Raw genomic sequence first — 22,280 nt, forward strand, 5'->3', positions numbered from 1 at the left:
AAGCGTCAGCTCTCTGTCGTTCTCCGGCACGCTCTCTCTCTCGCTCTCTCTCTCTGAGACATCGTGCCTCTTCTCATGGAAGCGAGGACTCAGCAGAGTTGCGCGCCGTTTGTGTGATGGCCATTGTGGATGGCTGATGAGTGGCAGGGGGGGTGGCAAGCAGAGGTTCTGCCCAGCCGTGGAACAGAGGAAGCATCTGTGGCGAATATGAAGAAAAGAACAGCGCTGCATGTGTGCCCCACCCACTTTCCGACAGACGCGACGCTGCCTTCGTGCCATCTGTGTGTATATATGCGCGGCAAAGTTCATGGGCAATGCGGTTCTCCGCTGCTTCAAGTTATTATTATTTTAGGGAATTAAGTGGCCACCTACCGCTCTGTATGTCTTAAGTAATGAAAAGGATCTTTGTCTCGCCCAATATCCATGCCACAAACACGCACGCAAGCACGCGTGGACGGAAGAGTGAAGGATTCTTCACTGTGTGAGGATCGGCCCGTAATGGTTACCCACACTCGCCATTCTGGTGCCGGTGAGAGGAGAGCGCATAGGTGATGAAGTCAAAAGCGCCACCGTGTGTGTGTGTGTGTGCGTGGGGGGGGAAGGGGCGGCGGTTGACATCGTAACCTAGCACGCGCCAGCTGCTTCCTCCTTTTTTTCTTTCCATGCGGCTTTGCGCACTTGGTTTACCGTGGTCCTCGATCTGTCGATGACGTGAGCGCAGGAATGGCCCAGGGAGTATCGGCATCCCTCCCTCTTCCTCATTCTGTTCGCCCGCATAAAGGCGCCTTTGATGCATTTACCGCCTCACTCGATCTCCGCACACACACACGCTCCTATGCACCCACGCGTATGCGCACCTGGGCTTTGTTTTTCGCTTGACGCGCTGCTGCCGTCCCGGCTCCTTTTGTCGGATGTGTAACTGCTGCTGCGCCGTTATTCGCCCCCTTCCCTTCCTGTCACAGCCGCGCGAGGATCTCCTGCAGACCTTCACCCCATTCGCAGGTGACCGCTAGAAGGAAACGAACGCTAGCGGTGCCCGCGTGGAGCAACACGCTAGGGTGGTTACAGGTAAACACGAATCATCAACGGAAAGCTAGCCGAAGACGACTTTCGTGTTCCAGCCGGTCCGCCACGGCGGATCACTGCGCGAGCCTCACACACGCACGCGTTTTGCTCACAAGTGATTCACAACCAAAAAAAAAACAATAAAGACGATAAGACGGCAGGCGCGGGTGGGAGTGGGGAGTACACCGCGTTGATAGTCGAGCGCGCGGCACCGCAAGCACAGAAGGCGTTGGCTAAACGGGCAACAGCGGCGGCGCCAATCGCCCAGACACTAAGAACTCTTTGGGGAAACTCAGGCCCGTTCTGCTTTTTTCGCTGTGCTTCCGTGTGAGCGCCATGACGTCGCATTCGCCGACTTTATCGGCGGCCCCGAGCATGGTGGCGTCTGCCGCGCAGACGCTTATCTTGATTGCCTCCGATGGGGTGCGCGTTCCAGTCAAGCGTGCAATCGCCACAGAGGCCTCTTTCGTCTTGCGTGACCTGCTAGACGGAAAAGACCTTATACCAACCACTCACTGTGACGGTGCCCGTCCTGGTCTCGGCTTTCCCGGCGACGAGGGTTCCTCGACGCATTTCTCAACCGCCAGAGCATCGGAAGTGGCAGTGGAGCTGGACAACTTGTTCGAGGCAGCTGGGGCAAGCGCACCATTAACACCCGATGGCGCGTGGCAGCGACAAAGGCCGTCGCGCTGTGGAGAAGACGGCGCCGAAGCGGTCGCCTCCAAGGCAGCCGGTAAGGAGTCTGTGCCAGACTTGATGGATTTCTTCCCCGTGGCGCCGGCGGCTGCCCCCTCGGTTGATATCTTCGCTGAGTTGCCGGCTTCAGCCGAGGAGACGCCGCTGTCCAAAGCTTCCCCCGATCTCTCTGCCACCGCCCCTTCCGCGAGGAAAGCAACACCAACGACGCGGGTACCGCCTTTGGTGCGCGCGGAGCATTCCCTGCCCGAACCATCGCCGCCTTCCATGGCACCCGAGACGGAGGTGGAAGTCCCGTTCCCATACTTCACTGGCGACATCCTGGAGCGGGTGTGCCGTCACATGTCCTACCGCTTCCGCATGTCGTCGTTCGGCAGCGAAGACGGGTGCTATCGCGTGTACGCCGTGAAGACGCGCACAATCCCCCGTCCCATGACGCTGCCCTTGGTGGAGTACCTGGACGGGAAGGATCGCGCCTTCATCGCCGACTGGGACGAGCTCATCACCGTGCAGATGGTGAAGGCGGCAACGCTCCTCAACTACGAGGAACTGCTCCAACTGGCGTCGGCCAAGTTAGCCTCGTATCTCATCGAACGCGATTTGGAAGGGGTTCGAACGCTCCTTGGCGTGAAGAGCGACTTTGACATCACCGAAGACGCCGAGCTGAAGAAAGAGCAGGTGGTGGACTACTTGCGCTAGAGCGCGGAAGAGGGCCAGGGATGTAGAAAGGGTGGGGTTCTGTGCGTGTGTGGAAGAGGGGGAGGGTATAATCGAGTGGGGCGGCAAGGCGCGAAAGAAGCGCAAGGATACCTTGATAGGCGGAAGATCGTTACCCTTGTCCGGAGGATGGACCCCACGCAGAGCGCGACGAGGCGGGTGCGCAGATGACAGTCGCTCTTCAAGGCCGCTGCACTGTAGCCGAATCCCACATACCACCCTTCCCTCTCCTGCTTGCTCATTGCGTCATGTCGGCTCCCCCCCCCCGCTACTAGCATTGGTGCGTGCTAATGCTCTGCCCCCCCACCACCCTCCTCCTCTCTCCTTCCCCGTCAGGCCTGCAGGGTCAAAACAGTGTCGTACTCTCGTGCACCGCTTCCTCTGCGCCTCTCTGCTTACAATCTCTTCTGTTCAGTGGGCTGCGTATGTGTCTGTGTGTGTGTGTATCTCCGTCACTTGTTTCCCTTTTCGCCTTCGTCGGTCTCACGCTCTCCGTTAGTTGAGCGAAAGGGTATGTGTGTCCCCCCCACTCCCCCTTCTATCCTCACCGACGGCGCTTTTCACCCGTTTTGTGCGTCGGAATCGCTGCCAAGATGGCGGAAAGGATTGACAACATGCGGAGATAAAGGCGCGAGCTCTCTTCTAAGGCTGAAGACACGCATACAAGCTCTTGTGTATCCGCCCCATCCTGTGTGGGCCGTACAGCCGCTCTTTGTCCGTGCGCATCCCATTACCTTAGCTGACAGAGTAAGGCTACAGAGAGAGGGGCATGGCGGCTGCAGGCAATACCGCCTGACTGGTGCGATGACTTCGTTGTTGGTGTTAGGGAGGGGAGGGGGGACGGCGCTATGCTTTTTTTTGGCTGTGTGTTCTCCTCCCCCCCGCCGCACACACACACACACTTTCGAAAGACCTCCTCAACTTTGGTGGTACGTCGGTACCAACGTTGGCGTGCGCGGCAGGCGGCATGCTACGCTCTCCTGCGGCGCACGGCTTCTCCCTCCCCTTTACTCTCGCGTTTCCCTATCCCTCTCTCCCAGCTCTCAGGGCTCTGCTCGCACCCCACATGCACATGCAACACTAACCAGAGAACCAGGCACATCTGCTCTCTCTTCGCATTGCCTCTAGCTTTCTTAGACCACGCAGACAAAACCAAGCAACACAGGAAGCACGGCAGTGGCGCTTTCATCTCTCGTCGTCTGTCTCTTACAGCACCGCGCGAAGGAAAGGGGATAGGAGCGAGGGAGAAGCTCAACTGTTGCCGCACGGCATCTCACATACGGGCCGCCGCTACTCGCATCGCCCCTACTCTCCTCCGCTTCTCGCGAGATTCGATGGCATCACTGAAGGTGCGCAGCACGGCCGCGCCGGCTGAGATCGAGGTGGGTGTTACTGCTTCGAGTCCAGCAGAGATATCTGCAGAAGAGCTCCACAGGATTCTCCACTCCCCCGACAAGGCATCTGTGATAGTTGTGGATGTGCGCAGCGCGGACGACTACGCTTCTTTTCACATCCCTGAGAGTATCAGCAAGCCATTCCAGGATTTGAACTTTTCCGAGTTAGCGAGCGAGGTCGCCTCGCAGGCGCATCGCGGGGCGCGGTTGCTGGTATTCGTATCGGCGCAGAGTCCCGATGTGGACGATTTGGCGGCGCGCGAGTACATTGCCGAGTACGAGAAGTTACACGCCGCTCCCCCAGCGAACGGCTCGGTACGAGTGTTGCTGGGTGGCCTCTATACCTGGTCCCAACTCTACCCCGTTTAACGGGTATACAAGAAGCCCGATGAGCGACTTCTCGGCAGGGCCGCGGACGGTTTCTGTGCGCACCCGATCCTATAAATACACACACACACACAAGCACACATCGAGAGGATGCGAGCGTGGCCACCTTCCCCCCTCCCCTCCCGTCATATTCTGCCTTTGTCCTTCACCTGGTGCTGCCTGCCTGCCTTGCATTAATGTTTCTGTTTCCGGATGTGTTTCAAATCTTCTTCTATTCGGGTAGCTCGTTTGTTCGGGAAGGGAGAAGGGAGGATACTCTGTACGTGTCTCCTGCACTGCCCAATGTGTTCCAGTGGTCTTCCCTCCTGTCGCCTCCTCTCTTGCAAGCATGCTGTCTTCATCCTTCCCCCTCCCCCTTTTTGCCATCTGTGCTTGTTTTTGTTGTTGTTGTCGTTGTTGTTCCTGCTTTCCTCTCCATGTATCCATGTACAGCTCCTTAATGTCGGTGCGGCTCCGCCAGGTGTGCACAGCTGCTTCTCTCGCTCCTCCTCCCTTCTCCCTCTCCCTCCCCCTTTTACCAAACTCGATCTCGCTGGAATATCTATGCTTTTTTGTTTTTGTTTTCTTTTATGATTGACTCCTCCTCTTTTTTTTTGAGATACGTTGGCATATTCGTGCCCTCTTTTCTGCGTGTCTGCTTCCCCACCCACCCGCCCACACAGTCGTGCGCTTATCCCTTCCGAAACACGCACAGGCGCATCCCTTGCCGGCAGTCAGCCCTCACTGCTTCATCAAACATATCTTGGCTGTAGATATGTACTTATTCTTTGTGGAATAGATCAGCAGAGAGGGAGAGGGGAGACGTATTCGGTGCGCACGCCATTCTGGAGGCTGTGCATAGAATAGAAATGTGTGGCTGGATATCAAAATCTTCCCTTTATCTTCTGGTACTGTTTTTCTTTTCATGCTTTTTTTTCCTGCTTCCTTACCTCCTCTCGATTCAGTGGGTTGCACCCTCTGCCCTCACCGACCGCCCCCCACCCGCTCCTCACGCACACACACACTAATATATCTCGCCTAATCTCCGGTAGTCCACCGAAGGGCGTGCACACACCCTCGCACTCCCTCGCGCCGAGGTAAGCATATTCAGGGGTGTTCTGCCAAGGGTAACGGACGAAGGAACCAGAGTGAAGAGAGCTGGCGGTGCAACCAAAGTGCGGCGACCGCCATCTGCATTTCATGCGTTCTTGTTCTTTGGTATCTCACGCCCCCCACCCTGCTCTGGGGGGGGAGGACTCGATCGGCTCGTGGTGATGATGCGTAGCAGATTGTGGGGGATCGTGATGATGCGCTGAAAAGGGTTACACGGCGAAAGACGGAGACAAATGTGGAGAGGTCTCAGAGGGCTCGACGAGGCGTTGCTGGAGCCGCCGTCACGCGCGTGTGCAAGGATACCTAGATAAGTATATTTCTATGCAAACCTCTGCCTCTATCGGGTAGGGGCGTGCAAAGAAAAAAACGCGTCTACCATGCCATGCCACACCACTTGAGTATGTGCGGGGGAATTGCTGGGGCGGAGCCTTTTCTATCGCTAGTGACACGTGCTATTCCCAGTCTTTGACGGATCCGTCGACCTCAAGACCACTTTTCTGGAGGCACATGCACGGCCTCCTCCTCCTCCTCGGCTGGCTTGTTCGGATTTTTTTCTGCTTCTTTTTTTTCGTCGTCGTCGGCTCTCACCCGCTTTGGTAAAGGTCCCATCTTGAAAGCAACCGAGCCGCTCACGACAGCACAGAATATATGCTGATATATATATATTGGAAAAACAGGGCACGCGAGGCGCCTCTGCGTCACGTCTAACAGAGGGCCACAGCCGAGCAAAGGAAGGAGATGAGTCGTCCTTCGACTGTGGAGAGGACCCAGCAGCGCCCTCCCCTCTCCCCCATGCCCACCACCGCCGGCAGCTTCGCCCTAGCCACTTCGGCCAGGTGAAAAAAAAACGCTACCCATTCCAACATCGGGCGTATGCGAATTCTAAACTCCTCGGTAGCAAGAGCTGGCGCGGACGCAAGCTAGTGCGGGACGTAGACCACTAAATACTGCATCAAGCCCCCGAAAAGCATGCCCTGGGCCACAACCTTGACTGACATTGGCCGTTGACTTGACGTCCGTGAGGAGCGCGCCGCTGCTGTGCGCCGTCTGTGTGTGTTTCTCACTCTCTCACCTCTTTGTTTCGAGCCCTCTGTCTACTATGTGTCCTCCCCTGTTCCTCACGCACTGCCCTTTTTTTTCTACACGCTATCGCACGCTCGTGTGAAAGAGTATTGCCACTCGGCCTACATCGCGTACCCTTCTCAGCGAGACTCCTGCGTGTATGCGCGGGTAACGGTTTCATTTGACCCCCCACCGCACCCCCCTCCCTCCCCATCATCGCCGCCCCACAGTTGCTCACAGCGGTCTCGTCTCTCTCTCTCGCCGTACATCTGCCTTCCTTCTTTGGTGGCACTTTTACGTCAGCCGAGTAGGAGAGAGGAGATGGGGGGGGGCAGTGCAGCGTCAGGGATGCAGTGGGCCGTACATGTAGTCGAAACTGGCGTTGGACGTATCTGGAAGGCTATCTGCTCAGAGCGGCACATCGCTGAGGGGGGCATCAAATCCTGCTGGACTCTGTTATCTTTTCTTCTTTGATTCTCTACGTGTGCCCGCCACGCATACGTCCTCCCCAACGCCACAGCTTAGTCGACATCAAACCCTCCCCCTCCCCTTCACCCCTCAACACTCACTCTGTGGTACGCAGGCCGAAGGTGTGTTGCATCCGTAGAGGTCGGACGCCCCGCTGACTGTCTGCGTCTGCGCTCGTGCGCTTTTCCTCCGGTTTTCCTTTAGACGCCGACGCTGTCCTCAAGGACAAACATCTTGGTCTCCACCACACACACACATACACTGTGCTCTGCACCACCTTCCGTGAAGTCGAGCTATCGCTCATCTCTTTCGCGCCCCTTTTTCCTACTCCCCATAGGCGGTGACTTCGCGTCGTTTTTTCTCCTGTCCTCTCGACATCTTCCCTTCCTCCGCTGCCCCTCTTTCCCTCAGACCCCTTTCGATCGAATATTGTGGTGCTGTTCTCTTTGTGCCAATCTCTCGTTGGGAGTGGCACCGGCGTCGTGCAGGCCTCGTATATCCGAATGGCCTAGACGAAAATTAAAACAAAAAACGGCCCCGCTGTCTTCGCGAAACACCGGCTGGAAGGCCAAGCGACGGTAGACAAACACCGCTACCTTCCGCTCGCCCGCCACAGTCACGCACACGCACACAGAGTAACACGAACGTGCATGCATGCGCGTGCTTTTGTCTTCGCATCTCTCTTCTGGTGTGCGTAGCTGAGAATGTATGTGGCATTATGCCTTTCTCTGTTTGCTGCGGCCGTTATGCTGCCGCTTCTCTCCTTCCTGCGCAGCAACGCCATTCTCCGCGGTGGCGTGGCGCCTGCAGTGCAGGGGTCGAGCACGGGCAGTGAGAGCACCTCTATCGTCGCTCTTTGTGGGGGCAAGCCACCCCCTTCGCCAGCATTGACTGTCGCAGAGGCTGCGCAGACCACGGCTACATGGGGGAAGGAGACTGCAGCTCTCGGTAGTCCCGCCTTCCCTAACGCCCACTGCAGAAACGTGTTGCTGCAGGTCAGTGGTCAGGCAAGTGGAGCGGTAGGGACCACTTCGGCGTGGGACCGGAGGCAGCTGACTGCCGATGACAATATCCGCCTCGTCTTCCTCTTCACCCTCGCGGTTCCAGTCTTCACGTTTTGGTACTGGAATCTGCGCACACTAGAGCCGAAGGCAGTGCGGTGGATATACGGGCATGGCCGAAGCGCCAACAAGACGGTCACAATCGACGAAAGCCCGCAGACGTTTTTTCGAGTCTCCCTTGCGGCGCTGCTTCTCGTCTCGGGCTGTGTTACGCTCGTGTGGTACGCCAGCTTCATCTACCTAAACCACCGCGAAAAGGACGTGAGCCTGAAGCGGCACAGCAAGACGTGGTGGGACCGTGCCGTCAACTGGTTCAAGTTTCGGGTGTACCGGAGGTGCGTCGACTGCCAGTGCCGCTGGTGGAAGCACTACTTTTCGCTGGAGCTGGTGGCGGCCTATGGCCCGCTGCCGCTGTTTCTTTTCCCAGATGAGGAGGGGGGCGTTGAGCGGGGCGATCCCGCGATGGAAAAGGGCTACTCGTCACTGCGGGCGTTGGGCGGGGCACCCGAGGCACGTCATAGTCCGCACCCTCTCTCCACCGCCACTGCTTTGGCGCACGATCTCTCGTCCCCACTGGACACGGAGGTCGCAACGATGCCCGCCTGTCCGCGCCGAGAATCGCCAATTGGTCTTCGAAGGCATGCGCAGGGGATCTTTGTCAGCCCCCCAGCAGGTGACGCATCCGCAAGGAATCTGCCCAAGAGCGACGTCGACAGCCCCAAGGACGACTGGGACGAAGAGGAGCGTACGCTCCTGAGGCCACGCCACAGCAATGCCTTCCTGAGGCCGATGAGGCTGTCGTCAAAACAGTGTCTCGATGAGCACGGCGAGCCTGACGAGCTGCACGTGCGCCAGCCCTCTGCCTCGCGCCCCTCGCAGCAGTTCCGGGATCGCCGCTCGCCCTCACAGCCGCCAGCGATGCGGCGCGCTCACTACTTCTTCGCAGCCCACCCGCATGGCATCCTGCCATGGTGCTGCTGCGTGAACATGATCAGCAACGTTGCCCATCGAGATGGCCTCTTCCTAGACAACCGAGAACACGTGCTCCGTTGTCGCGGTGTCCCGCAGATGTCGGTGGCCTCGGAGATGATGTCGCAGTCATCGCCGATGTCGCCGCTGCCACACGCAGCAACGATCGCCACAGCGAGTAACGCCCGCCCCGTGTCACCCTCCTCGGGCCTTACCACAAGCCTCCCCGCATCGCTCCCCATCGAAGCGGCGGAGAGCTCGACTGGTGTGGACGCGGCAGTTAGTGGCGTGTCCTACGCGGTGGGACGCTATTATGTCTACGACCCCTTCTTGAGAAAATTCGTGCTGCGTCTCGGCAAGGACGAGGCGCTCCCAGCGACATTTGCGGCCGCGGAGGTTTACCGCGAGCGCCTTCGCTACGCGCAAACAAAGGAGGATGCCAGCGCTGCGGCAGCTGCGGCAGGAACCAGCTCTGCGCCCCGGCGGCTCAGGATTCGCATACGCGCCGTCGCCGCGAGCTTTCCCTTCTACGTTCCCATTATGCGTGAGATCTACATGTTTTACGGTTACATGGACGCCTCCTACGACACCTGCAAGCGTGTGCTCCTGTACAACAACAGCACGCACCGAGAGCGGGAGGGCGCACCGCCTGCCTCGGCGGCATCCTCGGTGAAAGATGAGTTCTCCACGGATGCGAAAGGGGAAGACAAAGGCGACGGCGACAGCAGCGATGATGATCACAATGGGAGCACCTTGCCCCATGACCTCAACCACCTGCTGCTATTCCCCGGTGGGGCTTCGGAGGCTCTGCTGTCCTCGGCTCATGGACCGGCTCGCCTGCTGCTGCGGCGCCGCAAAGGCTTCCTACGCTTAACGATTCACACGCAGAGCGGGCTGGTGCCCGTGTACACCTTTGGGGAAACAGACTACTTTGAGCAGTGCAGCTCCGCCACCCCGTTGTGCGCCACACCAGCTGATGGGGATGAGAATACGGTGAACATGCCGCGGCGAGGGGCCTACACTGGCACCCTCCTGAGCCCCAAACCCGCAGGCGGCGGAGCGGCACTCCAGACGGTGGCCGAGGTGTCACCGCTGTCGCAGGCGAGACAGCAGGTCCATTGTCACTCGCCACAAAGCGGCTCGGCCGTAGGGCAAGCTGACGGCACCATAGCGTGCTCGGCCCCACCTCCCAACCACAGTGGTGATGGTCGTTTACTCACAGGTGCCACGCCTGCTAACGCCGCGTGCCATCCATGCCAACAACCTCCTCTTGGTGCCCCATTCACGTCGCCAATGTCGTCGCCTATCGCCCCGGAACTGTTGCATCCAGCTGCGATGCTGTGCAAGAGGCACCACCACGAATCACGGGAGGACCAAGAGGGAAGACTGCTGAAAGAAGCGAGCGAGGAGCAGGAGCGAGACGAGCGGGCTCTGACGCCGCTGTGCATGCAGCCAATGCCCTTGTCGCGGGTGCCTGAGAGCGGCGACAGTGCGGCCCCGAGGAAGGAAGCGAAGACAGCGACACCGTTGTGCCTTACGGCTAGTCTTGCGGAAGAGCCGGTAGACAGCTGGTCTTCATTTTGTGAGCGTTCAGCAGAGAGGCAAGCATTTAAGAAGGCGACTGCCTCCTCGCCCCCCGCTGTCGGCCGCTTCTGGCGCTTCGTCCACAGCGTGCAGCGGCTCTTCCAAGAGACATTCGGCCTCTCATTGCCCGTCGTCAAAAACATTATACCACGCCGCGTGACAGGAGCGACCGTCGTGGGCCGGCCCATCTACTTCCAGCTGCCGCCCGACCTGCAGCGCATGTATACAGACCCAACGAATTACTTCGACAAGAAGAAGGAGATGGAGGTGCTGCATGCTGCGCAGGAGGTGTATGTGCACGAGCTGCAAGAGCTCTTTCTCCGGTACGCGCCACGGTACTTGAAGGATCCTCGTCGGCGAAGACTTGAGATCATCTAATGCGCGCGTTAGTGCCCCCTCTTGCTTCGTGCCCCTCCCTTTCTGCGTATCATGCGGACTCCTCTTCATGTGAGCAGAAGTGCCGCTTCGTCGAGGGAGGGAGGCAGCCGATCGGATGCTTGCACGAGAGGAATGCCCTCTTGCCGGCTTCGAATTCGAGCCGGGGATAGCTACGCGATATCGAGTTGTTTCCTCTTTTTTTTCGCGCATTTTGTTTCTTACCTTCTGGAGCGCGTCTTGCGTACCTCGGTGCGACAGAGCATCGATCGGATGCCCGTGAAAGGTGGTGAAAGAGAAAGACGGAAGCGCCTTCGACATGTGAAGCAGGGGAGGAGGAGGACGATACAGGGAAGAACTGTTTCAGGGGATCTCTTACTTCAGCTTTGTCGCTCGACGGCCCTTTCGTGCTCCCTGTGCGCGTATGTGTGGGTGATTGTTGAAAAGCAGTGGTGACAAGTAATGGGCGTGTGACTGTGTGTATCTTTTTTCTCCGCAGGGAGGCTGTGTTTCACGTACGCCTCCTCCTTCGCTTTCCCTTTTCCACCTCTCCGCTGTTCCGATCTTTTTGCCTCGGCGCCTCCTCCCCCTTCTTCACCACTGCTGCTGTCTTCACTATTCTTGTCTTCGCCCCTTCACCTCATTTTTAGTTTGAAAGCTGTGGGCCGCTTTTTTTTCGTCTTCGATTATTCCTTTTCTCTCGCGCTCGCTTCTTCTCCCATTGGGAGAGGGCGCTCACCCCCCTCCTTCTCTCTCTGCGTCTGCGCCTCCGCAGCGCAAACACGATTCTGCCTCGGTCTCGCCTTCTTTTTGTTTGTCTCTTCCATTGGGCCCAGAGGCTTGAGATGCGCCTCTGTATGTCGGTCTTCCGTGCCTTGTTGCCCATTTCTTTTTCGCTACATGCTTGATTTCTCTTCCATCGCGGTAAATGGTAATACGTCTGTCCCCCTGCCTCAGCATGCTTCGTGCCACCATATGCCGCCTTCCAGAGCTCGCGAGTTTTGACAGGCCTGTCACCAGAGGAGCAGGGCACCAGCCGCCGCCGGGTGTTCACCCTGTCACCTTTGTGTACTTGTCTACGACTCTGGCTGCACGGGCGGGCCCGGCTCCCCATTCTGAGGTGCTTCCCTCTTCTTTTTTCTCATGCGCAGCTCTTCACCTTCACTGCATCTTGCTCTTTTGTGGCTGTTGTTGTTCCCTTATTCCAGCCTCTAAAGATGCGCGCGACTCAATATACACGGCTGTGTGCGTGTAGGTTTGTCTCTGCGTGTGCGTGTGTGTGTGTGTGTGAGTGTGCTCGTGTGTCGATTAGGGGGAGGGGAAGGGGGGAAGAAAACGCCAGCGTCGTCTCTGCCGTGTAGTACCTTTCAGGTTTACAAAGAAACAGCAACGTGTGACAGAAGACGAGAGCAGCGAGGAGAGATACTCAATGCGGCTTCAGCGAATGAGCTTTTGCCTATCGCGGCGCTTCTCTTATCGATGCGCGCATCCATCCGACGCTTTGGTCTGCCTCGCAAGTGCCCCATCCCCGCTGCCCTTCGACGGGCCGTCTCTTAGTCCACAAACGGACTGCGACGTTGGAGACCATGAAGCTCTCCCTCTTTACTCCTCAGTTGCCTTCTTCCTCACATGTGTGACTTCGCCTGCGCGTACTGCGCTCTCTCTCTGTCTCTTTCCTCACCTCTCACTCTCTCGTTATGGGCGCTGCCGCTAAGGATCTCATTGTTTTCTTTTTGCCGCACCGCAGCGTTTTACAGTAGCAGTCCCTGCCACATACGCCACGGTCACCTACGCACCCCCTCCCTTACAGCGACACAGTGCAGTGTACACACACACGCGGGCGCGACCCGGCGACTCAGCGCTGGCGTTGAGGGGTTTCTGATGGACGGGGTTCGCTTTTTCGCCCCCGCCCCCTTCACTGCACCCCTCTATACTTTATCTTTCCCCGTTTGGGCGGTCATCTCTTGGTTGTACTTCAGCGCCCTCCTCCTCCCCCTCCTTCTCCCTGTCTGCATGTTTCGCGTTGGTTGCCTGAGTAACTGCGTCTGATCGTTCTCGCTGGAGACATCCGCCTTCTCTACTCGGATTTTTTGCAGCCTTTCCTTCCTGTGTGATTGTCTTCTCATAATCGTTTGCCTTCCACCGCTCGCAAGACCTCACAGCCGTATTCACCCGCCGGCCCTTTCTCTGGAGCTCTCTCGCCCTCGCCGCAACAGCAGAGCCCCTCCTCACTCCCCCTACCTTTCCCTGGCGGGCCGCTACTTGTTGACGTGTGGTGATGGAGAAGGGGGATGTGTTTGTGTTGACCGGCAGTCCCGGGGCCGGCAGGAGTAGCGCCGGTTCTGTGAAGTTATCTGACATGGTTGGCCATAAGCGGATCGACATCCTGATGAACGACCACGAGGGCCCCGGCGGACTTCTCTACGAGCTGAACGTGCGGAGCTGCCCACTCGGGTCGCCTGCTGTGAATATGAACTCCGCCGAGGAGCGCAACGCCGCGATGCAGCGCCGCGAGCTCGGCATTGTAGCGCACACGGTCCCAGAGCGGCAAGCTCGTTACGGCGCGAACTGTTTACCCCAGCCACCGATAGAAAGCATTTGGCACTTCATAAAGGATTCCATACAGGACGATCGCGTTGTGCAAATCTTGATCGGTGCTGCTTTGATATCCATGGTGCTTGGCTTGACGACCCCCGACTTCCGCACTGGTGAGATCGACCTTGCCATGGGCTGGATCGAGGGGGCGGCCATCTTCGTCTCCGTGTTCATAGTAACAATGGTCAACGCGGTGAACGACTACCGCAAGCAGGAGCAGTTTGCCGAGGTGATGCGGGCCGAGAACGCAGCGCGCCGCAGCGTCACCGTTTGGCGTTATATGCCGCATAGCATCCGGGGAGAGGGTGGCGGTAGTGTCACCGGCACGGACGGTCTGGCCTGCGTCGCACTGGAGGTGCCGAGCTCGGATGTTGTCGTTGGAGATGTCGTACAGGTCACGTCAGGAATGCAGCTCACCTTCGACGCGCTACTGCTGAGCAGTTTCGGCCCCATCGTGGCGGACGAGAGCAGCGTCACCGGGGAGAACGACGATGTGCTGAAGCAGACGCTAACCGACCCGTTTCTTATTAGCGGGTCATCGTTGCTGGACGGGTCAGCGGAGGGGGTGGCGCTTGTCTGCGCAGTGGGGCCGAACTCCTTTTCAGGCGAGATTGCGATGTCCATCCAGTCTACGGAGAAGACCAACACGCCGCTGCAGGACCAGCTGGAGGCGATGGCGCAGCTCATTGGTAAGTTTGGCCTCGGGGCCGCCGTCTTCACGTTTGTCACGCTGCTCATGAAAGAGCTGTTCATGCACTTCGTGCACGGCAACCCACTCTATGCCATGAAGTTCTTCGAGAACTTGACCACGGCTATCGCCATTGTGGTAGTTGCTGTACCAGAGGGCCTGCCGCTCTCGGTGACCATCTCACTCGCCTACAGCATGCGGCTCATGCTTAGAGACGGTAACCTTGTCCGTCACTTGGCAGCGTGCGAGACCATGGGCGGGGCAACGGTGTTGTGCACAGACAAGACAGGCACCTTGACTGCCCCAACGATGAGGGTGAAGCAAATCCTCCTGGCTGCGGCAACATACACGGCAAACAGTGCCGAGGAGCCGCCGGTAACGTTGCCGGCGCGCTCCGCCCCCCTTCGCGCCTTTGCGCCGTCGCCGCTGCTGGGGTTAGGGCAGAGCTCCCTCTCGCCCGCACCCACCGGCAGAGCCATCACCGTAGCCCAACCCCCATCAAGCGTGCAGCTTTTGCTGGATTGCATTGTAGCAAGCGCCGTGGACCCAGAGGTAGGGCGCGCGACCAACAAGACGAGTGAAGCGCTGCTGCGACTCTGTCACCTCATACACTGCTCGGGCAACCACACAACACAACAGGATACGCAGTCGTTTCGCAACACCCAGGCCTCTATGCTAACCATTATGCAGGACCCGAGCCGGTGCCGTCGTTTTCCCTTCAGCTCACATAACAAAATGAGTGTGTGCATGCTGCGGCAAGTGGTCCCGCCCGCTGGCGTGGGCAACGTCGGGGGCCGCACGCGCATTTTCGCGACCGGCGCCGCAGAGGTCATCTTGACTCGCTGCATTGCGTACATCAGCGATCAGGGTGTGCCGATGCCGATGACGCCTGAAATGCGGGCCTACCATGAGCAGACGCTGATTCAGTACGCCGAATCGGGGCTTCGAGTTATTTGTTGCGCTTTTAGCGAGGCACACGGCACGGCAGAAGCAAACCTGTGGAGCCATCCGTCGCAGCAGCAGCAGCTGCAGCAGAATGGCGCAGCCGTTGCGCTTGACGACAATTTCTGCATGATTGGCATGGTGGGCCTCGAGGAGGATGTGCGGCCAGAGGTGCCTGGGGCGGTGCACCAGTGCTTTGGAGCGGGTGTGCGTGTGATCATGATCACTGGTGACGCTACCCTGACGGCGATCAACATAGCCCGCCGCTGCGGACTGCTGCGCAGCGGCTCAAGCAGTGGGTCGCCAATGGGTACGCAGCCGCTGGCCACCAACCGTGCCCTGCGCAGTACGGAGTTGTCTACCTGGCCGCTTGCTTCAGCGCTCACGAGCAGTAACGAAAACGGATTTAGCCCTACAGAGAACAACGACACCGCCATTCTCGTGAATGCGCCGCCGCTCTGCTACGAGAATGGCGGCGGCGCCTCTGACGTCGAGGGGCCCTTTTCGGACATTGCGTTTGGCAGGACAGCTTGGATGATGGACGAGCCAGCCGCAAATGTGTCGCCTCAGCAGCTCATGGATAACGGCTACGTCCTGGACGGAGAAACCTTTCGACAGCTCAGCGATGCGGAGCTGCTGCAGCAGTACATGCCGCATATTCGCATTCTCGCTCGCGCCACGCCCATGGACAAGAAGAGGCTGCTCTCCCTCCTGCGCCGCATCGACTCAAGCGCAGTGATAGCAATGACCGGCGATGGCACCAATGACGCGCCAGCCCTAAAGCTTAGCGATGTGGGGTTCGCCATGAATGGCGGCAGTGACGTGGCGAAGCGCGCATCAGATATCATTTTGCTGAACGACAACTTCATTGGCATGGTGAAAGCCACGATGTGGGGCCGAAACGTCAAGGACAACATTCGAAAGTTCCTGCAGTTTCAGCTCACAGTCAACTTTGCGGCGTGTGTGGTCTCCTTCTTTGGTGCTGTCATGAGCAAGCAGAACATGTCGCCGCTGAAGCCCGTGCAACTCCTCTGGTTGAACCTCATCATGGACACACTTGCCGCCCTAGCGTTGGCGACGGAGCTGCCGTGTGAGTCGATGCTGCTTTCCCGGCCACCTGAGTCAAAGGGTGCGCCGATCATCGTGCCGAGCATGTGGTTCCAGATCGGCTTCCAGAGCGCCTTCCAACTCCTGTGCCAGCTTTTTCTGCTTGGCTACGGGAGTATGCTGCTGAGCACGCATGGGCAGTCAAATCCGTCGCAAGCCACCGGGGCATCGGCGCGCGACGCACGCCATTTCAGTGACACCCACCTCTGCTTCGTCTTCAATGCGTTCGTATGGATGCAGATATTTAACTTCTTCAACGCTCGCCTGCTACACCGCAACGAGGGCTTCTTCTCTAACTGGGAGGATAGCTCGGTGCTCTTTGTTATTGTCTGTGTCATTGTGCTTTTGCAGGCGATCATCGTGGAGCTCGGCGGAAAGATGATGTCTACAGTTCCCCTGACGGCGCAGGAATGGTTCTACTCGGTCGCCATCGCAAGCGGCACCCTGCCGGTGGGCGCCGTCTCACGCATCATCTATGATCGCTACACGAGGCGCAAGCCGCTGCGTGAGGGGTGCTCTCGAGGGCTGCTGTTGCGGCTTCGGCACAGCGTTAAGAGTGGCAGGATCAAGGGAAAAAGGTAGCGCTCGCAGCCGTCGGCTCATGACACCTCCTGCCTTCATTCGGCTCTCGCCCGTACTTTTCGTATCGTTCCCTCTCGCAGTGGCCTTCCCACGGGGTCCGTTTTTCTTCGGTGTTGGTGGTACCGCCTCGTTTAGCCTAGGGGAGGAGGAGGATGATGGGAAGGGCGGTTCGCGTGCCTGTTGTGGGGATCTGCGGACTTGTTCGGGGGGGGTCAGGAAGGCGGCGCACCCACGTCACCGACGCGTCCGCTTTTCTTTTTTCTTTTCCTTCCATGTTGTCCTCCTCGCTTCCCCCTCTCTTTTTTTATTGTTGTTGTTGTTCCTCCTCCTCCTCTGGGCCCCTTCGCTTTACCTCCTTTTTGATGTCGTATTCATTTGTTTTCTTCTTTGCTCTCTCACTCTGTGCCCTCGTCGGACTCACCCGCTCCTTTTTGAGTTGGGTGGGGTGGGGGGTGAGATACGGTGATGTGAGTGTGCGTTGGACGGCGTGTTTCCACCGCGCGTTCTGTAAAGGGAAGGGGCACACACAAAAAAAATGAAACTCCAGGTGTATTCAATCGCCCCATGTCACCCCTCCCCCTCCCGCCTCTTGAGCTCCCCCTATCCCTTGCGACGATTTCTGGGCCGCGGGTGCTTTTATTTTACTCTCGCTCTCCGCTCTTATCAAGTCTTGCTACCGTGTCAGTGGCCCAGCAAAGGAGCAAGGAATCCTTGACGCCCCCTCTCTCCCACGCGCTCTCTCCCCCACCGCAAATAGACGATGAGGGCTTAAGTGCACGGTGGAAACGCAGCGCATGCGTACAACCAACCGACTACTTGACCACGGGGCGAGACTGCCCCCAGCACTGATCATAGCCCCTTGCGTGCCCCTCCAACACCTTCTAGGGCGAGCAAGAGGGACTTGTTTGTAGGGAGGTCGTGACGTTTTGAATGCAAGCGGTGCATGGTGGTCCTACGGTCGATGATGTCCCTTTGATCTGTCGGGAATTGAGAAGCAGCACTGTCTTCCTGACTTGCTTTGTTACGCGTTTACATGATGCTCTTCATCGGCTTTGCAAGCACTCACCGACTGCTCCCCCTTGCTGCACCCTCCCCCTGTCTATCTTTTCTTTTTGTGCCCCGGAGCCCTCTCACACGCACACATGGGCCTCAATATCGCCCCTGCATCATCGCCCTCGTTTGCTTACAGTTTCTCCCACGCCGCTTCAACGCCACGAAGAAAAAAAAGGTGAAGAGAGCTGAAATCTGTGTGCCTCACCGAAAGAGCAACAGCAAAAAGGCGAAGAACAGAGGAGCCGGGACCACACGCCACTACAGGGCCCCCACCGCCCGAGGAAAACCCCAGCGCCTTTAGAGCGACGCACAAACTCGGAACGCGCGCTAAAGGCAACAAAAAGAAAAGAGCGAAGGCTTCTGCGGACGCAGAAAAGAAGGGCTTCTCATTCCTCTCCGTCCTCAGTCGCCCGCTCTCTCCACTGCCCGCCCTCTTTCTCCTCTCCTTACCTTGACTTAAGTCAAGTAGTCGCTGAACGCGTGCTTGGGGATATATATATATACTTTCTGCCTTTCGGCATTTTTTTTTGGTATTTTCATCGACTGCGTCGTTGCTCTCGCACACCCTTTTCGCTTTCCACTCCATCTCGATTCTTCCTCGTCCTCTGTCGCTCCCTCGTGGCCTTTACGGAGCCACCCAACCTTTCGACTTCAGTTTTTTCCTCGCTGTATGGGATTCCTCGTTGCATCCCCACCACCACCACCAACCTCTCTCTCGATCGCTCGCTCGCCCCTCTCGGCACGCAACCCCTCTCCTCGGAATCTGAAAGCCCAACCCTCCCTCTCTTACTCAAATCACCACTACTGGCATCACTACCCAATCCCCACCCCCTCCCTGCCATCTTGCACTTATTGTGCCCTGCAAGATATCCGTTTATCCCGACCCACTATTATTTGGGTACAGACCTCCCCTCTGCTTTCTCCGTTTCCTTATTATCTGGCATTCACTCACCTCAGGTCCGCTCGACGCGTTCTCTGTCTGGGAGCTCCTTTTTTCTTCTTTCGCTACTTGGCCACTACTGTCTCCCCCCCTCCCCTGCCGTCTCGGCTTCCCTCTTTCGCCCTCTCCTCCCTCCCTTGTCCCTCCCATACACACATACACACGCCTCTTTGTTCGCATATTTCACTCCCGATCTGTGCTCGATTCATTCGATTGCTGCAACCATTTCTTTTTTTTTTCGGTCGAGTTGGTGTCCGCGTCCGTGTGTATCTTTTCGCATCCACTGTCCTCTGCCTCGCTCCAACCCCTCCCCTCCATCCCACCTCTTTCTTGCCCTCCTCTCAGTTTGGGTGCTTACTCCTTCGTCTCTGCTTGACCCCTTCAGCCAAGAGTCACGACGGTACGTGGAGCACACACACACACGCACCCTGCCCGTCCACCCACGCATTTAAGCGGGGTCTATCCTGAACGAAGAATAGAATCGGTGAAGTCTCACGCAAATCCCGCACGAACGCACCGACACCTTGCAGAAGGAAACGCAACTACGGAGGGTGTGAGAGAGAAAAAAAGCGAAAAACAGCTGGATGGCTATACAGCAAGCAACACAAGCAGCACATCGACTCTTTCCCCTTTCTGCTCTTCGCTAGCGTGTAAGCGTCTTCTCGCCTTCACGACGCAGTAGGCTCTTCCGTTTGCCGCCGCCGCCCCCCCTCCCCTACCTCCTCATCTTGCCCCCCACCTCGCTCGCTCCTACCTGCTGCGGCATCGGCTCCTCTTCGTGTCGACTGCAGTGCAAGACGTTGTTGCTGTTTTTCCTGACGAGAGGCACCACAAGTGTGAGACACACCTATTCAGTCGCACGCTCACAAAAGTGTCTCTCACTGCAGCCAACAGTACGTCGCGCGCACAAGAAGAACCCCGCAACAACAAAGCGAGCGTACAAGCCACGTTCATCGGTACGAGTGGGAACTGGGAGCGCAAACTCAGAGGACATTGCGCACACACACACATACATATATATATATATGAGTTCCTTGCTTTTCATTGCTTCTGTGTGTTCGTTGAGCTCCTCTCTCTCTCTTGTGCTTTTCGCGGTTGTGAGATTCGTCGTCCCTCTCCCCCCTCCTTCTCTCTTTCACTCACTCACTCTCTCTCACACACACACTCTTTCTTTTTTTTCTTTTCTCTCCTCTGCAGGCAATTTGGTGCGTTTGACGCGTGGATCTTTACACCGATCACCACCGTTCTTCGCTCTTCTTTTCGGTATCTGTTTCGACGCTGCTCATCGCCACCAGCATCGACTCTGATTTGGGGAACGTTTCACGGTGACAGTGCAGCTGCGTCTGCTCTGGTGCGTTTCTGTGTGTGCGTGCGTACCCCTGCGGGCTTGAGTTCCCATTCGTGTGGCTTCTGACTTGGTTCACGAACGGTGATCCCTCTCGTGTTTCCCTGCAGCTGGACGGTTTTGGACTTCGCTCGCCCGCCGTAACCATTTATCAATCACACCTCCCAGAATTCATGGCTGCCCCCCCTCCGGCTAGTGCACGGCGTTTCATAATCGGCGACTCCTCCATCCTTCTCCGAAGATCTGTTCTTTTTGCTCACGCCATCGTAGAGGCGAGACTTTGCTGATCTTATTATTTATTATTAAGGTGTCGTGAAGTCACCTCGACTGTGCCCGGTCTTCTCTCACGTTCGACAAGTAACGTTAGCTGCGTCGTTGGCATCGCCGCGCTTGTGTTGGTGTATCTGCCTTCGCCTGTCTTTCTCGTCTCCCCTCTGCACGGAGATTCCGCTGTTGCCCTTGTGCGCGTGCAAGTGTGCGCGTGCGTGTGTGTCGCAACGCTTCATCTGTGACGTGGACTCCCTCTCCAGAGGCGCCTTTCCCCCACTCCGCCTCCCTCTCCCTCTTCCTCCTTTGCATTTTCTGTTGTTTCGTTTTGTGTTATATTTTTGGAAGACGCGCAGGCTTTTGTGCGCTCGTTACTTTCGCGCTCTCCCTCTCTTACGCTTACGTTTGCCTCCCTCTCCTCTCTCCTTTCTTTGTACGTCTGCTTTTCTTCTACGGACTGGTCCTCCCGTCATCTTCCAGGCAACGCGTGAACGCGCTGGCCCCCCTCTTCACCGCTCCCTGCACACCCCTCCCCTCCCAAGCCCACACCCTCCGCAACAAGGCAGCTGCAAAAAAAAAAACGAATTGTCCTCTCCGCGTTTGCTCCTCTTTTTTTTTCTTCTTTGATACCCCGAAGTGTTTCACCGCTGATTGACCTCTGACATTTCTGTCGGACGCCCTCCTTTACTGTTGGCTGTGCTTTGTCACCTTCATCTCTCTCTTTCTCTCCCGTTTTCGCTTCGTCGCCACTGCCGCTGTCGTGGCGTGTGTGTGTGTGCGTTTGGGTTGGTGCTTCTTTTCGTTATTCCTTTATCAAATCACATCCACTCACACACCTGCACGTGTGTCTCGTTCACACACACGCACACACACAAACCCGCAGACACACAGACTTCTTTGTATGTGTTCGTGCGTGGGTCTTCTGTTGGCCGACGAAAAAAATTTCAACGACGACCAAAAGCACATCTGACGACGGCAGCACAATAGTTTTGTGCAGACATCTGTCACCAGAAGTCGATTTGTATTTTTTCTTTGTGAAGGCGCGAATACGGCAAACGGTAGAAAAAAAGGGTGAAAGAAAACCACTTGAGGTATAGCGTAGGCTAAATTCGTTCGCGGCTTTGTATTGTGCGCCCATTTTCTCGTCGTTCTCTCTCTCTGTATGTGTAAGGGTGTCGACCCATCGCGCATCTCCATCTGAAGTCAGTCGGCCAACGCGTCGACTAGCATTGAATAGTCCAGTAAACTTATTGTGTGGTGGCATTGCTGCTCTTTCGTCTACTTCTATTCTTCTCTCTCTTTCTCTGTGTGTTAGCGTGCGCGTGCGGGTCTTTGTCTTTTTTTCTCGCTTCTCCGCTCTCTCGTTCTCTTCGTGTGCGCATTACGGGCGCAAACTGTTACCCTTTCCGATCGTTTTTTTTTTCGCTGTTTCTTATTTGTCTTGCCGCTCCCATCTTCGCTCCGTGCACGTGCGTGTGCGCGTGTGGGCGTGTATCCTCCCTCTTCATCTCCACATCTCTTCCCTTTGCAATCCCCTTCCATCTGGCTCGATTCGCCGTAATTTTTTTGTTGGTCTTCCGTTTTTTTTTCCTGCTCCAGTGGATCTCATTTCCTTTCTCCGCGTTGGGGCGCCTTTCCTGTCTTCTTGCCCCCCACCCTTTTTTTTTATGCTCTCGAGGCTGCGCTCATAGATGAACATAAACGCACACGAACGTGTGAGGTACCCCATTTCATAACCTCTTCTTTGTCGAAGTGTGTCTCTCGTCGTGCGTGAGCAGACCCGCCACACATCTTTTCTGTCTATCCCTTTTTGCTCCTTTGTTGGCGCTCATTTTCCCTTCTCCTTTTTGTTTCTTCGTTTTTCGTCACTTCCTCTGTACGTTGACTGGAC

The 22,280-nt window shown here is 57.1% G+C and overlaps 4 protein-coding genes across 4 annotated transcripts; all 4 read left to right on the forward strand.

Moving 5' to 3' along the window:
* Positions 1-1,401: 1,401 nt before the first annotated feature.
* LSCM1_02587 (uncharacterized protein) lies at positions 1,402-2,460 on the forward strand (the record flags this gene model as incomplete). The annotated part of the gene is made up of 1 exon (XM_067320168.1): positions 1,402-2,460. The coding sequence occupies one exon, from the start codon at positions 1,402-1,404 to the stop codon at positions 2,458-2,460; it is 1,059 nt and encodes a 352-aa protein (XP_067175543.1).
* Positions 2,461-3,812: 1,352 nt separating this feature from the next.
* On the forward strand, positions 3,813-4,241 carry LSCM1_02588 (uncharacterized protein; the record flags this gene model as incomplete). Its single annotated transcript, XM_067320169.1, has 1 exon — positions 3,813-4,241. One exon carries the CDS (start codon positions 3,813-3,815, stop codon positions 4,239-4,241), a length of 429 nt encoding a protein of 142 aa, XP_067175544.1.
* Positions 4,242-7,585: 3,344 nt separating this feature from the next.
* Positions 7,586-10,873, forward strand: LSCM1_02589 (uncharacterized protein; the record flags this gene model as incomplete). Its single annotated transcript, XM_067320170.1, has 1 exon — positions 7,586-10,873. One exon carries the CDS (start codon positions 7,586-7,588, stop codon positions 10,871-10,873), a length of 3,288 nt encoding a protein of 1,095 aa, XP_067175545.1.
* Positions 10,874-13,148: 2,275 nt separating this feature from the next.
* On the forward strand, positions 13,149-16,784 carry LSCM1_02590 (uncharacterized protein; the record flags this gene model as incomplete). Its single annotated transcript, XM_067320171.1, has 1 exon — positions 13,149-16,784. The coding sequence occupies one exon, from the start codon at positions 13,149-13,151 to the stop codon at positions 16,782-16,784; it is 3,636 nt and encodes a 1,211-aa protein (XP_067175546.1).
* Positions 16,785-22,280: the final 5,496 nt, after the last annotated feature.

The sequence above is a fragment of the Leishmania martiniquensis genome, chromosome 33, assembly GCF_017916325.1.
Source record: "Leishmania martiniquensis isolate LSCM1 chromosome 33, whole genome shotgun sequence".
NCBI lineage: Eukaryota > Euglenozoa > Kinetoplastea > Trypanosomatida > Trypanosomatidae > Leishmania > Leishmania martiniquensis.